This window comes from Schistocerca cancellata, chromosome 6 (assembly GCF_023864275.1).
Source record: "Schistocerca cancellata isolate TAMUIC-IGC-003103 chromosome 6, iqSchCanc2.1, whole genome shotgun sequence".
Lineage (NCBI taxonomy): Eukaryota > Metazoa > Arthropoda > Insecta > Orthoptera > Acrididae > Schistocerca > Schistocerca cancellata.
Genome location: NC_064631.1, coordinates 367,298,941 through 367,315,938, shown reverse-complemented (window position 1 = coordinate 367,315,938; position 16,998 = coordinate 367,298,941). Strand labels below are relative to the sequence as shown.

The 16,998-nt window shown below is 42.5% G+C and overlaps 1 protein-coding gene across 1 annotated transcript in view; it reads left to right on the top strand.

Moving 5' to 3' along the window:
- LOC126088559 (uncharacterized) overlaps nucleotides 1-16,998 on the top strand; it is a 263,333-nt gene that overhangs the window by 220,791 nt on the left and 25,544 nt on the right. Inside the window, exons 3-4 of the mRNA XM_049906743.1 lie at nucleotides 15,686-15,744; nucleotides 15,962-16,118. Coding sequence (XP_049762700.1) covers nucleotides 15,686-15,744; nucleotides 15,962-16,118 — 216 coding nt within the window. The remainder of the gene's footprint in view (nucleotides 1-15,685; nucleotides 15,745-15,961; nucleotides 16,119-16,998) is intronic.

Sequence of the window (16,998 nt, the reverse complement as noted above, 5' to 3'; positions counted from 1 at the left end):
CCTTAACGTCAGCAAGTACTGTTACCGTAATAATACTCTAAATATAACAAAAACCTCTTTTTTAGGGATGTGGAACAAACAAGGGAGAATCATGTAAAGACACTAAGAGTAAAGAAAATCAGCTGTCTCCTCTAATTCCATTGCTCCCACCTCCTATAACTTGCAGGTAAAGATCCTTCTGTGATACTGAGGCTTTTTTTCGCCCAACGAACAACTTCACGCTTGCACCAGACTGATTTGCTTCTCGCATTGTCACTGGGTCGCGCGTTCGGCTCGTGAAGTTCAAACTAGTTTGAAGCTTGTGCATGGTCGCGCCTGACAATGCACTACAACAGACGATCGCTTCGCTAACAGTAGTAGAGCTCCCATTCCTCTGCACGTGATTGGTTTACCAGCGCACTGTCGTGCAGAAACGTACGACGCTTTGTCGCAAGTTTACGCACCCAGTGGACATTAGGCCTTACACAGCCAGTTATTGGGAAACTACAATTTAACGTGAACTCCGGTCCACGGTGGTATTCAGCATTCTTCATGTTAACAGTTGTTGCCACAGCTGAAAGAAATAAACGAGACTAAAATCCTTCGACTGGTAGGGGTTCTAACCCCATGCCTTTGGATCCATAACCTTGCAGTTTACTCCTGAGCTATCGAACCACATATACATAGTACAAATGCGTTGAGGTGTTTGCGTTTTATTCATAACTAAAAGAGTTGTTTTCGAGTTGTCGAGTTCCTTTGCCTGTGGAGAGCGGCGGCCTGCTAGGTGGGCTGTTCTCGACGTCACGCTGAGGGCGTATTTTGCGCGAGGGCGGCTGCAGCCGCCGGGGCGCTGTCCCGGGCAGCGGCCAGGCAGACGCCGGCGTCGGCGTCGGCGTCGCAAAAACTGAGCGCCGGGCCGCGCCGCGCCAGTGCTCAGAGCTGCCCGCCCGCCTGCCGACGCTTTTTGCCGAGCGCCCCCGCTGCTCCATTCTTCTCCTAGCTTTTTGCGCCGCACAGAGCAGCTAAGTACCTGACGTGGCCAACAGAGGTAGAGAATTGTCTTTGCAGGTAGGCATCCAGCGCCTGGGGAAGACACTGCCAGGACCGGGGTGACGCGCTACAGAATTTGTCACCGAGCAAGAATAAACATAAAACGTAAAACAGCATTTCCTGCCAATGGGGAAAAAATGTACAATAAAATGAGATTAGAGAGCTTACACTGCCAGACAACAAATGTGAAGCACCCAGTACTCGTACACACAGTGTGTGTAATGACTGAGTACAGTTGTGTTGTTGCCAGGCGTGGTGGGACATATAAGCGGTGCGAAAAGTGTCAGGTGTCTAGTGACCACTGAAGCACACGGAGATGGCGTACTAATGTGAGAAGGGGTTATCAGCACCTGACAGAGTTTGAAAGGGCCCTCATAATGTCGCCATTCGGTCGGCTGGTCGAATCGTGCAATATCCAGATTTGTGGGGTATTCGGGCGTGAAGCTGGCTCAATGTTGGACTATGCGGGAACTTAAGGTTCCGGTCGACTACGTCTGCCCAAGAAGTATATATTAACACCTTCACGTCCACGCCTGCCATCCGAGGACAGGTTACTGACTCCATGAAACATTCTGTGTTATCCCGCGGCCTTGCTCGGAGATTGGCGGCAGCTGTATTAGGCTGTCGTTAACACAACACAAACTACTGCGTTTGGAGTGATCCCCAACAAGCATGGACTGCCGCTTAATCGCAATTCTGCATGATCATAGCCGCGACCTGGGGAATGTTTTAGTGGGGCACAGCGGTGTTACTCCTGGCATCATGACATTGGGAGCCATCGGGTAAGACTTATGGTCACGGCTGGTAGCGATGGAGGGAAATCAGACTGCATAACGGTACGTCACGGACATCCTGTATCCCCATGTGTTGCTTCTCATGCGACTGTACCGTGTTGCCATTTTTCAGCAAGACATATGGCTCGTTCAAATGTGTGTGAAATCTTATGGGACTTAACTGCTAAGGTCATCAGTCCCTAAGCTTACACACTAGTTAACCTAAACTATCCTAAGGACAAACACCCATGCCCGAGGGAGGACTCCAACCTCCGCCGGGACCAGCTGCACAGTCCAGGACTGCAGCGCCAGAGACCGCTCGGCTAATCCCGCACGGCATATGGCTCGTGTCTCCGTGAACTGTCTGCGTGATGTCCAGGTATTCTGCAAGCCAGAAAGATGCCCAGATCTGATCCCGATATAAGATGTGCGTGGTCACTAGGACATCATCTCTGTCCCAGTGCCAGTACCATGAATATCAAGGAAGAGTTACAGGCCAGCTTGCCTCAGGAGAGGATGTAACGGCTTTGATACCGTTCCCAACCGAAGCATTTCAAGTAACCAAGCTAGATGCGGTGCAACATCGTACTTAGATGTGTGCTCATACTGCCAATTTCTTTGCAATTTTGACTCTATTTTGTAATAACTGAAATACTATCTCACACCCTCTCAACCCGTGAAGTTTAATTTCGATTCCTTCTCCCTTCCTCCTGCATGCTTAACTTTTTTGGCAGGCAAATTATTAAAAAAGGCAATTAAAAGTATCTGTTAAGCAATACGTTCTGTACAATGAAGTATTACTTAGGTAACATAGTTAAGTGGCTGGCAAAAAAAGTAACAAAAATATAAGTGGTGGCGGTGGTGGTTGGGTGGTGGCCATCGTGGTAATGATGATGATGATGATGATGATGATGATGATGATGATGATGATAAAACGGCTATTGTTTCACCTAACATTTTCACACTGTTGGTTTTTTCCCGAAGCTATGCGGTGTATAAGCTAAGACTTCATCCTGTTTCTGAACTCAGTATCTGACTCGTTATAGAGGGCTGCTGACGCGCTTTTTCAGTGCGGCTAATGGAAGTTGCGGTACATAAAATGAAAGCCAATGACGTCGCTATGGTCTTCATGTCAGCTGATAGTGTGAGTAGTGTTACATTATGAACTAGTTGCATTATTGAATAACTTATGTACAAAACAGTTTTGTACGCGAGGGATACGCCACATGAGATACTGCTGTCTTAGACGGAGTGGCTTTGTGTTTGGGAAGATGGAGGCTCCAATCTTCACCCGGCCTTCCTGATTTAGGTTTTCCGTAGTTTTTCTAAATTATTTCAGGCAAATGTTGGGGTGGTTCTTCCTGTAAGGCCACAACCGACTGCCTGTCTCATCCTTGCCAAACTAGACCCTGAAGTACATAAATGTCTATGTATACCAATTACTATGTTTTAGTTGTTCTTAAATTGTAATACCTCGTTGCGTCCAGTATCCTTGTAAAAGCAGTTTACGGCTGACAACTGCTGCTACTATTACACTACAGATAAGCGGCAAGGAGTGCTATTCTTATGTCGTCGTCGTGATTGCGTACTAGCAATAACCAAAGACCCGTATAATCTACCAACAGACATCCACATTGGTAATAGCAACTGGGACGGGCGTCGTTTCAGTAAAAGGTTCGTTGTACGACTGCTAGCGCCGTGTCGATAATGTGTGCTGTTGTAGACGTCGTTTTCGAGTTTATTGACGTTGCTTAACTTCCAAGATGTAAGCTATTCGGTTTAGCTGTGTTTGCAACATGTGTGAAGGGAAAAAAACAAACAAACTGGGAATGCAGCAAGAGATACTTTGGACTGCAGGGTAAGAAAACGTTTCTCTCTAATCCACGGGCTCCCAAACTTTTTCTCTGGCGGAACCCTTTGGGAACCCTGGTACATTCATGGAACACCTTGCTTATTTTGAAAGTTGATAAAATGTTTAAAACGTGAAAAAAACTTTTATTATTCTATGATTACTTCAATTTTACATAGTTACTAATCATGCAGAAATCATAATACGATTTAACACTTAGTTCCGTCAAAATGTCGGAAAAAGCCATGTTATTAATAGTTTTCGCGGAGCACTTACATATTTTAGGATTGTGGTAGGGAAGGCGAATAGTAGACTTCGGTTAGTTGGGAGACAAAGGAGACCGCATATAGGGCGCTAGTGCGTCCTATTCTTGATTTCGGCTCGAATGTTTGGGATCCGTAGCGAGTTGGATTAAAGGAAGATACCGAAACAATTCAGAGACGGGCTGCTAGATTTGTTTTGGGAGGTTCGAACACGCAAGTGTTACAGGCATGTTTCGGGAATTCCTTGACGGAACGCGACGTTCTTTTCGGGGAACACTTGAGAAAATTTAGAGGATCGGCATTTGTGGCTGACTGCAGAACGATTGAAGTGCCTGCAACGAATATTGTGCATAAGGACCACGGAGATGAGATGCGAGAAATTAGGGCGCATACGGAGGCATATAGATGGTCGTTTTTCCCTCGCTCTGTTTGAGACTGGAACCGGAAAGGAAATGACTAGTAGTGGTACGGGGTGTCGTCCGCCATGCGCCGTATGGTCGATCGCAGAGTATCGATGTACAGTGGTGGAAATGTTTAGTGCATCACCTCTTGCAATTAACAATTTTTGTTGCATTCATTGAATAAATGAGCCAAATTTGCCTGATTTCTCTTGATTTCTATCAGAAACGAGTATATACAATAATTTTTGTCAATTTATTTTTAATCTTAATTTTTGTTTCTATAAAAATGTTTATATAAATAATTTAACACTTTCCTGAAAAATGAGTGCAAGTGGATATGTCAGCTATTCTGTTTGCTATTCTGAAATATGAATACTACTGTTGAAAGAAACACTGCATATTAATGTTGTAACATAACACTGATGGATTTTAGTGTTTGTATTGCCTCATATGAACACACTGTTGCATGTAATACTTTGTTGCTCCACCACGTGCCTTAATCACCGCTTGGCATCGTGAAGGCATTGAAAGAATTAACTTTTTGATGTACTTCTCATTCACTTCATGAAACCACACACGCACAAGGGTCTCCAACAGCTCCCGTTTATTCCGTGGCTTCTTTTTGGTGATAGCATTTCCCATAACCTTCCAACAGTTCTCAATAGGATTGAGATCAGGGCTGTTTCAAGGCCAATCTAATACTCGAACCCCATTCTGTCGAAGGAAAGATTTTACCTGAAATGTAGAAGTACGTGATAATTAACCAAGAAAGTAATCTGCTTCGTGTTTGGTACAAATATTAGTCATAGGACTCAAGGAACAGATTTAGTCTGAAAAATGCAGTTGGAAACATCTCCAAACTGGTCTCTAATGGTTGGCATAAGCTTCATTTCAAGGATGCTTATGTAGGCATCTGCGTTGACAGTGCCATTGATGAAGTCCAGACAACCTACTCTGTGACTACAAATGCACCCCCAGATTATCTGCCATTGTGGGTGTTTGACTGTATGATGGCAAAAATTCTTCACCTTTTCTTCGATGTACGAACACTTTTCCACCTGAGTCATGCAGATTAGATTTGGACTCGTCTGAAAAGATTTACTTTGTTGCCAAGCAAGATCGTAAGAGTTGGAAAGAGCCATCGTGGTACAGGGACCGTGTTAGAAAACTGCTGCGGAAGCAAAGGGAACTTCACAGCAAACATAAACATAGCCAAAGCCTTGCAGACAAACAAATATTACGCGAAGCGACATGTAGTGTCAGGAGGGCTATGCGAGAGGCGTTCAGTGAATTCGAAAGTAAAGTTCTACGTACTGACTTGGCAGAAAATCCTAAGAAATTTTGGTCTTACGTCAAAGCGGTAGATGGATCAAAACAAAATGTCCAGACACTCTGTGACCAAAATGGTACTGAAACAGAGGATGACTGACTAAAGGCCGAAATACTAAATGTCTTTTTCCAAAGCTGTTTCACAGAGGAAGACTGCACTGTAGTTCTTTCTCTAGATTGTCGCACAGATGACAAAATGGTAGATATCGAAATAGACGACAGAGGGATAGAGAAACAAAATCGCTCCAAAGAGGAAAGGCCGCTGGACCTGATGGGATACCAGTTCGATTTTACACACAGTACGCGAAGGAACTTGCCCCCTTCTTGGAGCGGTGTACCGTAGGTCTCTAGAAGAGCGTAGCGTTCCAAAGGATTGGAAAAGGGCACAAGTCATCCCTGTTTTCAAGAAGGGACGTCGAACAGATGTGCAGAACTACAGACCTATATCTCAACGTCGATCAGTTGTAGAATTTTGGAACACGTCTTATGTTCGAGTATGACTTTTCTGGAGACTAGAAATCTACTTTGTAGGAATCAGCAAGGCGTTTGATACAGTTCCCCACAGTCGTTTAATGAACAAAGTAAGAACGTATGGACTATCAGACCAATTGTGTGATTGGATTGAAGAGTTCCTAGATAACAGAACGTAGCATGTCATTCTCAATGGAGAGAAGTCGTCCGAAGTAAGAGTGATTTCAGGTGTGCCGCAGAAGAGTGTCGTAGGACCGTTGCTACTCAAAATATATACAAATGACCTTGTGGATAACATCGGAAGTTCACTGAGGCTTTTTGCGGATGATGCTGTGGTATATCGAGAGGTTGTAACAATGGAAAATTGTACTGAAATGCAGGAGGATCTGCAACGAATTGACGCATGGTGCAGGGAATGACAATTGAATCTCAATATAGACAAGTGTAATGTGCTGCGAATACATGGAAAGAAAGATCCTTTATCATTTAGCTACAATATAGCAGGTCGGCAACTGGAAACAGTTATCTGGGAGTAGGCATTAGGAGTGATTTAAAATGGAATGATCATATAAAGATAATCGTCGGTAAAGCAGATTCCAGACTGACATTCATTGGAATAATCCTAAGGAAATGCAATCCGAAAACAAAGGAAGTAGGTTACAGTACACTTGTTCGCCGACTGCTTGAATATTGCTCACCAGTGTGGGATCCGTACCAGATAGGGTTGATAAAAGAGATGGAGAATATCCAACGGAGAGGAGCGCGCTTCATTACAGGATCATTTAGTAATCGCGAAAGCGTTATGGAGATGATAGATAAACTCCAGTGGAAGACTCTTCAGGAGAGACGCTCAGTAGCTCGGTTCGGGCTTTTGTTGAAGTTTCGAGAACATACCTTCACCGAGGAGTCAAGCAGTATATTGCTCCCTCCTACTTATATCTCGCGAAGAGACCATGAGGATAAAATCAGAGAGATCAGAGCCCACACAGAGGCATACCGACAACCCTTATTTCCACGAACAATACGAGAATGGAATAGAAGGGAGAACCGATAGAGGTACTCAAGGTACCCTCCGCCACACACCATCAGGTGGCTTGCGGAGTATGGATGTAGATGTAGATCTCTGGTGTCCATGTCGCATGTGCCTTTGCCCATTTTAGTCGCTGTAGTCGCATTATCTCGGTCAATAAGGCTTCCTTCTAGGACGACGGGCTGAGAGCCCAGCCTCCAGTAGTCTATTTCTTACAGTTCTACTGGTTACTAAGATGTCACACATTTCTTCCCAGTCTTAGTTCAGTTGATGACAGGTGACGATCGTTAAGCGAAAGCCTTTTCAATACCCTGTCCTGTTTGGCAGTAGAAGCCCTTTTCCGACCTCTTTCTCACGATCAACTTTTCCTTTTTCGCTGTATTGCTTCAGTAAACTCGAAATTGTAGACTCATTAAATCCTGTCTTAGAGGCTATCTCTCTGGTGCTGAGACCAACAGACGAATAAGCAAGTATAGCAGCTTTCTTTTCTGGCGTTAATTCAACTGACCCTGCCCATCTTCTCACTGCAAGTCTCAAAATGGCAGTATAAACAATGGTTTGATTGTAAAACCAAACGACAACAACAAAGAGTTGCGTATTGTTGGAAAACATGCGTGAAGAAGTCAGATTATTAAGGCAACAATATGTTAACAAAGTGTAGCAACAATGGTACTGGTATAACCTGAAGCAAACTGCTGCAAAAGACAAAAAGACGACGTAATTTATGGTGATACAATAAATATTTCCACCACTGTAGATGTTTCCGCTTCCAGCGGAACACCAGTGTTCCGCGGACACAGTTTGAGAACGCTGCTTTAGTCGACTCTAAATAGAACAGATTTGTGTAGTGTTCTTGGAATGTGTTTATACGAGGGGTAATTATAATGTAATAAAAATGAAGTAATGTAATTAATATTTTGTTTGTTTGCAGGCACATGACCGCAATTCTGATACTCATTGAAATCCTGGCGCCACAGTACGGTAGCATGCCACACGAGTAGTCAAACAGCGTGGTGACAGGAAGGGCACAGCCCATCCTCTACCATACATTGCCAAATACAAATGAACACGTGGGGTAAGGACAGGAAAAAGAATGTAGGTCGCCTTCTGCTGTCTCGTTTTAGCAGCTACCGGAGATTCGTTCACACTGCATCCGTGTTCTTGCTTGCGGCAGTTAAGGAGAGGAGAGGGATGTTTTTTTTCCCCCTCAAACTTTTGTGGTCGGAAGTATCGTGCTCTGAAAGTATCACTCTTTAGTGTTCCCGTAATTGTCTTCCATTGCAACGCATAAGTGTGAAATTTGGCTGAAAGGTGCTGTACCTTCCCCTCTAATGGCGCAAAAGCGTGGCATCTGCGACTTCGCTCCCAGGCTCGGCGACGCTGCCAACAGCAAAGTGTCGACCTACGCGAAAAAAGGCAAGAGCTCAGAAGTTCATATGGCGTGTAAGGCGGGTTACTAATATCACATTGGCACCAAATTTCACCATAATTCTGCCCAGCGCCGCTGTCGGCGCATCATACGATGGAAAACTCGTCTACTGCCTACATTTCACCCCTTCTTTTGATGCTTCTGCGAAGGAGGCCAGAACCGACACGACCAGCATTGAAATTACTCTGTTTCCCATGCATCTAGCGGTCGAAAACGACAGTTCGCAGTGCAGTGAGCAACAGGGCGGTGGTCTCGACGACATTAGACACTGCTGACAGCCCCCCCCCCCCTCCCCACAATGACGACTCAACGCTACTCTACGGGACGCCGTGGGGCTACAATCCCGTTGAATGTGATATCACCCTTCTGGAGTGTAGTGCGACCGAAATTTTTGCTCTGGTATGCAGGGTGGAACCACTAGAGACCGTTCAAAATCATTCGACGAAATTTCAACGTGGTCTGAAGAAGAATAGAATGCTGATGCTTTCCCAGCCGTGTTGTGTGATGACTGAGGGGTGCAGCTTTGACATTTGAATCAATAGAAGGGCGAAGAGTTCCTCTAAAAGTCATCGGTTTGAAAACACCCTCGGTGCCACCCACGCACCATTGTTGAGCACGTTAAAAATTTACCTGTCAGACTTCGACACCCAAAGCTAAGTGGTGCCTCGTAGCTGCTCCAGCCCTGAGGACAGGCAACTCCTTCGACACCCCTTAGGTAAGAAATATAAGGAAATAAACACCCCAGGAAAGGGTTAGTTCCATTGACTCCCTTCATGTCATTTCCTGATTCCTTTGCCCGCATCTCGTGGTCGTGCGGTAGCGTTCTCGCTTCCCACGCCCGGGTTCCCGGGTTCGATTCCCGGCGGGGTCAGGGATTTTCTCTGCCTCGTGATGGCTGGGTGTTGTGTGCTGTCCTTAGGTTAGTTAGGTTTAAGTAGTTCTAAGTTCTAGGGGACTGATGACCATAGATGTTAAGTCCCATAGTGCTCAGAGCCATTTGAACCTGATTCCTTTTCGTGTCGATTGTGAGTGGTAGTGTGTCTGAAATGTCTTCCAGAGTCACCTGTAAGAAAACAATGATTTCAACGTTTGGTTCTGACCTCCATCGCAGAGGCGTCAAAAGAAGGGGAGAAATGTGGATAAGGAGGAGTTGTGACGATCTTTCATTGTGTGACATGTCAGTGATGGCGTTCGACAGAATTATGGTGAAATTTGGTGCCAACGTGTCATCGTTAACCACCTTAAACCTCACTTAAACTTCTGAGCTGAGGCGTATTTCTCGCATTTGTCGACATCTCGCTGTTTGCGCATATCTGAGCGTGAGGTGATGTTGCAGGGCGTCACGCTTTTGCTACACTACAGAGGAAGGTTGTAGAAACCTTTGAGCCAAACTTCAAACTCGTGCATAGCAGTAGGAGACAACTAAGTGACTTTGAAGAAGAGGTACTTTTTTGCGCTGTGTATTCCTAATTGACAAACACACCATTTACAAGTGGATAGATTACAGGTGACGAGTAAGGGAACTTCTTAATATGTAATAGAATTGCACAGTAGAGAAATTAGTTATCCAAAATTTTGATAGATATCTTCCACATAATAGTCGCACTTGATGTGATTTAAACACATGTTAGTTAATACTTCAGGACATACTTATAAACTGCCATGAGCTGTGTGTCATAATACAAGAGAAAGTGGTACTGCAGACTAATATGTGAACGTTAGTAATTGTAATTCCATGAACTGCAAGTAGAAGAATTAGGAGATGGGAAATCAACAGAGTTAGTGTAAAATTATCACATAAGCACTACAAACTACGAACCAATACAAAGTGTCACATGATGGTGATGGCAGGAGAGTTCCAGAAGAATTGAACATTCACATCATTAAAATCCAACCAGTTTCCTATCTGTCCTGTCATCTTCTTCCTGAAGACCCCTGGAATTCATTGCATTCACTGAGTCCGTCTTCTATGTAGTCTTCCGCATTTCCTTTTTGACCATCAGTTGCAGGACACAGCCATAACAAATCAATATTTTTCTACCTGTAGCATCAAAAATAGTGTCTTTTTCTCCCATAATTTCTCATAGTCTGTCATTTCTGATGTGCTGTTCTTTACGAAAAAGCCATCTCGAAGGACATCAGTTTATTTTTCTCCTTTATTAGCTCTCATATTTCAGTGCCATATTTGGTGATAGGCCTACTCTCTGTGACTTAAATGTGCAGCAAGACCTTTGTTCACTTCGTAATTTTGTCATTCCATAGCAAGGAGTTAAGTTAGCCAGTTACTTTTTCCCCTTGCCCACCTTGTTCAAGTTTGTTTGTGATGTCTTGTGTGCTTATTCCATTTAAAGAAAAGTGACTCCCATGTATTTAAATACACAAACTTTCAAACAATGGAAAATCCAGGATGGAATGTAACGATATTATGAAAAGGAAAGTTGCTACACACCATATAGCTGAGTCGCAGGTTACCGATACCAATATTTTGCACTGCTACCTCCAACTCACTCAGAAAGAAAGAAATATATTGTAAAAATTATATAGATATTCATACAGCCATATGAATAAAATGCATGTGGGCTGCATCATTTTGTTTTTGGATCTTGCTGCATATTGTGGTACTGTGGCACAGAGACTTCAGTGTTTACCAGGACTGCACATATGTAGGTGCAAACAAACAAAATCTTATTAGGTAACTTTATTTTTTTGACCATATAATTGAAACTTTCCCTACCCTTTGTTTCTAACTGTCGAAAAAGTGGATATGGATTTTGGAAATGTTGCCAGACTGTTAGAACAGTAGTGTAGTTGTATGTATGAATCCTATCTTGATCATGTCAAGCATTCACAATCTCTTTGTAAGACTTACTTTTATAAAATCAAGAAATTGGAAGTGTAAAGATTAAGTTACATCAGTCAAAGAGAACGCCAAGTGATAAGGGCAATACAGCTAATATTATAGCGGCTGTAACACACAGTCCACATGTCAGTGTGAGATAGTGTGAATGTGTAAGTGGGATCATATTATTAAGTTTTCTGCAAATACTGTGTTCCAATACATTTCATCTGTTCCACAAACTACTGTCGGCTTCATGGCTGTGCTTTTCAAAATCGGTTACAGTTCTCCAAATGGCATACACAAAAACTGCAAAGTGATTTGGCAATTCTGTGCAAGATTTTTGTTTAAGAATGAAGCATTGTTTACAAAGAATGGGAAAATCAATTTTCACAGTATACACTATTTGTACAGAAACCAGATGGCAGTTATAAGAGGCGAGGGGCATGAAAGGGAAGCAGTTGTTGGGAAGGGAGTAAGACAGTGTTGTAGCCTCTCCCCGATGTTATTCAGTCTGTATATTGAGCAAGCAGTAAAGGAAACAAAAGAAAAATTCGGAGTAGGTATTAAAAGCCATGGAGAAGAAATAAAAACTTTGAGGTTCGCCGATGACATTGTAATTCTGTCAGAGACAGCAAAGGACTTGGAAGAACAATTGAATGGAATGAATAGTGTCTTGAAAGGAGGATATAAGATGAACATCAACAAAAGCAAAACGAGGATAATGGAATGTAGACGAATTAAGTCGGGTGATGCTGACAGAATTAGATTAGGAAATGAGACACTTACAGTAGTAAAGGAGTTTTGCTATTTGGGGAGCAAAATAACTGATGATGGTCGAAGTAGAGAGGATATAAAATGTAGACTGGCAATGGCAAGGAAAGCGTTTCTGAAGAAGAGAAATTTGTTAACATCGAGTATAGATTTAAGTGTCAGGAAGTCGTTTCTGAAAGTATTTGTATGGAGTGTAGCCATGTATGGAAGTGAAACATGGACGATAAATAGTTTGGACAAGAAGAGAATAGAAGCTTTCGAAATGTGGTGCTACAGAAGAATGCTGAAGATTAGATGGGTAGATCACATAACTAATGAGGAAGTATTGAATAGGATTGGGGAGAAGAGAAGTTTGTGGCACAACTTGACCAGAAGAAGGGATCGGTTGGTAGGATATGTTCTGAGGCATCAAGGGATCACCAATTTAGTATTGGAGGGCAGCGTGGAGGGTAAAAATTGTAGAGGGAGACCAAGAGATGAATACACTAAGCAGATTCAGAAGGATGTAGGTTGCAGTAGGTACTGGGAGATGAAGAAGCTTGCACAGGATAGAGTAGCATGGAGAGCTGCATCAAACCAGTCTCAGGACTGAAGACCACAACAACAACAACACACTATTTGTCAGTTGAGAATCCATACTAACTGAGAGAAATTTATAACGAGCAACTTGGTCTGTCAAGGCATGGTATGAGATTTTCAAGAATCTCACAAATGGACCTCATTTTATTGAGGAGACTCTCAATAGCTGCAAGTTTGTACATTAATGAGCCAAAACATTTTACCCCTAGCCACCGTGAGACTGAATATGTCTTGGTAGTGTTACAGGCAAGTGACGCAGTAAAGGAAGAATGTAAGCGGAAGAGAGACAGATGGGCAGTCATTATAGTGCAGATATGTGTTGCAAATGTGGAAATCCACTGATACAAGCAATTTCGACAAAGGGCACATTGTTATGACCCTGCAGCTGGAAACAAAAATCTCTGAAACAGCAAATTTCGTCGCAGGTTGGCATGCTACTGTCGCGAGCGCTTGTGGAAAGTGGTTGAAAGATGGTGAAATACTGAGTAGGCTGCACGGTATTGGACGATCGCATTTCATCACAAAACCTAGAGTTCGGAGGATCCCATGTTGTTTAATGCAGGGTAGACAGCAATCTGTGCCAAATGGCCCTGAGCACTATGGGTCTTAACTTCTGAGGTCATCAGTCCCCTAGAACTTAGAACTACTTAAACCTAACTAACCTAAGGACATCACAAACATCCATGCTCGAGGCAGGATTCGAACCTACGACTGTAGCGGTCGCGGGGTTCCAGACTGTAGCGCCTAGAACCGCTCGGCCACCACGGCCGGCTCTGTGCCAAATCTAACAACAGAGTACAATGCTGGTGCAGGCACAAGTGCTTTGGAGCACACCACTCAAAGGCCATTGTTGAATAGGGAGCTACACGTCACATGATCAATGTCTTCCTGCGTTGACCCAATGACATCATTAGTTATGATTATAGTGGGCACAACACCACAGAGTTTTCCCTGTGGATCAGTAGAAACAAGTTGCCTGTCAAAAAAACTTGTTACACCAGATTGATGGTTGGGTCCTTACATGTGCTATCATCCAGGCAAATGACTACATGAAACATAAACCGCACCACAGATGCAGACCCGTGAGGGCAGTATTATGCTATGGGTACCCTGAGTTGTGCTTCCATGGTATATGTGGTGGTAATTGAAGTCATCATTACAGCTGTGAACTACAGGAACATTATTGTGGATCATCAGCATTGCTTCATGCTTGAAATCCCCCTACAGCAATGACTACTTCCAGCAGGATAACTGTCAGTATTGCAATGTCAGAATATGCTACAGTGGTAAGAGAGGCATTGTAGTGAACTCACATTGATGTCTTGGTCAGCAAGTGTGCCTGATCTGTACCTGCTGGAACACATATCAGGTACCAGCCGTGTGACCATCCTACAATTTTTTGGAATTGCTTGACCTGTGCTTAGACATCTGGCGTCACATACTTCTGAAATCCTGTCAAGGCGTAGTAGAATCCATGCCAAGCAGAATCTCTGCTGTGCTGAAAAAGTGAAACAACACACAATTAAAGAGGTGGTCATACTGTTTAGCCTAATTGGTGTATATACACAGAAGAGCCAAAGAAACTGGTACACAAGCCTAATATTGTGTAGGACCACTGCGAGCACGCAGAAGTACCGCAACACGTTGTGGTATGGACTCGACTAATGTCTGAAGCAGTGCTGGAGGGAACTGATGTCATAATTGAAATCATTTCTGAAAGTTTTTTACAATGCCACATAAAAAGCGCACACTTCCATTGAAAAAAGTCAATCACATAATATGACAGTTATAAAAAGTAAAGCTACTCGGTTAGTTCAGAAAATTCACCTCATCATCTCTGCTATAATGTAGTAAAAACCACAACCCAATATATTTACTTCTTGAGGATATGTTTGGAGTGGCCTGTCTTTGCTGCTGCACGTTGTGCATTTCAAGTTGAGAACTTCATCTACTGTACAGTAGAATTCTAGAATTCATTATTCATTATATTTATTACGTAATGGGACAGAGTGAAGTTTTTACCTGTTAAATACATTTTTAGTTATTTAACGTCTTTGCTTGAACTGCTTAAGCATTTTACACTTAAAGGTGGGAGTATTTATTGACAAATTAAGTTTCAGCATTTTTGCAATGTTATAGCATCATACATAATTGTAAGCAGAGAGTCCAAGAACCATAAACATTAAAGCACTTCCAAAACTTACGTAATGGTTGACAGAAGTGCGTCATAACGTCCATCACTGTAAGTTTGAAAACTTACGTATATGCAAATTGTAATATGGTGGCTAACTTGGTATTTGTGTAAGAGAGGAGTGGTGATGTAACTACCGAAAGAGAATAATCTTGCTGACAGCATATCCATTCTGATCTTTTGCTTTCCTTGCTAGTTAATTTTGTTTGTTTATTGATAAACATTGTATGTTGCAAAACAATTGTAACCAAGGGATTATACCTATCTTATTAGCTGTTCTGCCTGTACAATGTAAAACGATTTATATGCTGCGTAGATGATGTAGTACATCTCTGGTGTTTCATATGCACTGTGCAGAGATTCAAAATAGATGTACATGCAATTTCATAATTATACAATGAGTCAGTCTCAGTTGCAAAGTTATTTTTATTACAAACAATGCTTTTCACCAGGTTAAGGCATTTTGCGATTTACAAAAGGGTTTCAAAGCTATGCATGAAATGAGCTCTGCAACTTCATAGTTTGGTTTCACTAATGGCTCATGAGAACTACTCTTTGGATTATAGCATATTTCATTACTTTTCAAGCTTCCACATAGTAGTTATTATTTATTAATCACATGTGACAAAAACTGTAATTTATGGGTTAGTCCTGCCATTGTTATTTTTGTCAAATTGTGAATGGCTTATTTGTGATAACAAATTAATGTTTTTGTTTTCTTTTCATTTCAGTAAACAAGCCATATTTGATGGGAAGAAACCAATCAGAGGTGGCATTCCTTTTGTATTTCGTAAGTATCATTGTTATAAGGTTAAAACAATTTCTACATTAAATAGAAACTCTTGACTCCAGTATCTCTGAAAGACTGATGGATTTTGCAGCAAGTTATTGATTTTGTTAAATTTCTTTATTTTACCTAGCTACTATTCTGTAAATGAAACTGAGATTAATAGAGTAAAGCTTATCTCGTAAGTTCGTATGTTTCAGAATTTTGTCTCTATTCACAGCTCAGTTTGGACAGTGGACCTTTGGCCCCCAGCATGGGTTTGCACGTATTGTTCGGTGGAATTTAGAAAAGGCACCAGAAAGGCTGCCAAGTGGAGATGTGGAAGCCATCTTCTCCATTATGGACAGTGAATTCACTCGGTCTATGTGGAACTACCCGTGAGTGAAATTTTGGTCTCAAAATTTATTATTGTGAGTTCTGCATAGAAAGATTGCCAGGAAACTAATTTCCAGTGAAATTATGTCCCACAAATAATTGTTTCCACTTTTACGGCAGTGCATTGAGAACATACTACAATAATGTGAGCATGCGGTGGAGTTGTGGATCTGGAAGCACATCTGCATCCATTCTCTGCAAATCACTATGATGTGCATGCTAGAGGGTACGTCCCAGAATACTACTTATTAGGGTTTCTTCTTGTTCCATTCACATATGGACCACAAGGAGGAGGACTGCCTAAATGCCTCTCCTCATGCAGTCGTAAAATCTGATCTATATTAACTACTCTATTGAGATAAATACAATCATACCCTCAAAAACTGGAATTTTTCAGAGCTATCAACACACTGTAGTTGAGACGGCATAAGATGATCCCTGACTGCTTTCAGCACTGTTGCTTGCCTTCAGCTGTGAAGTGGAAACAGCTGCAAATCATAACAATAGCTGTCTGCAGAGGTGTCACAACACTGAGGTATTCCCATAGAGACATTTACAAAATCGTGTTACATTATTGGTTGAGGTAGGTGCGCAAAGCTGTTGCACCCAACCCACTGCAACTGTCAGGGATCAACTTACACTGACTCAACTATAGGAGTGATAATTAGTCCAAATCTTAAACTTCAAGTTTAACTATTTCAAAAATGAGGAGAGAAGTGTCAGTGTAAAGAGGTGGGAGATATATATAAACGAGAATACTTGACCAGTCGTGATCCAAATCCCGGAGCAGTAAATCACAATAATGTGGGCATCTTAACCATTGGGAAAGTAACGTGCAAAGTTAGCTGAGATGTTGAGGAATATGATGTGATAGACAATGAG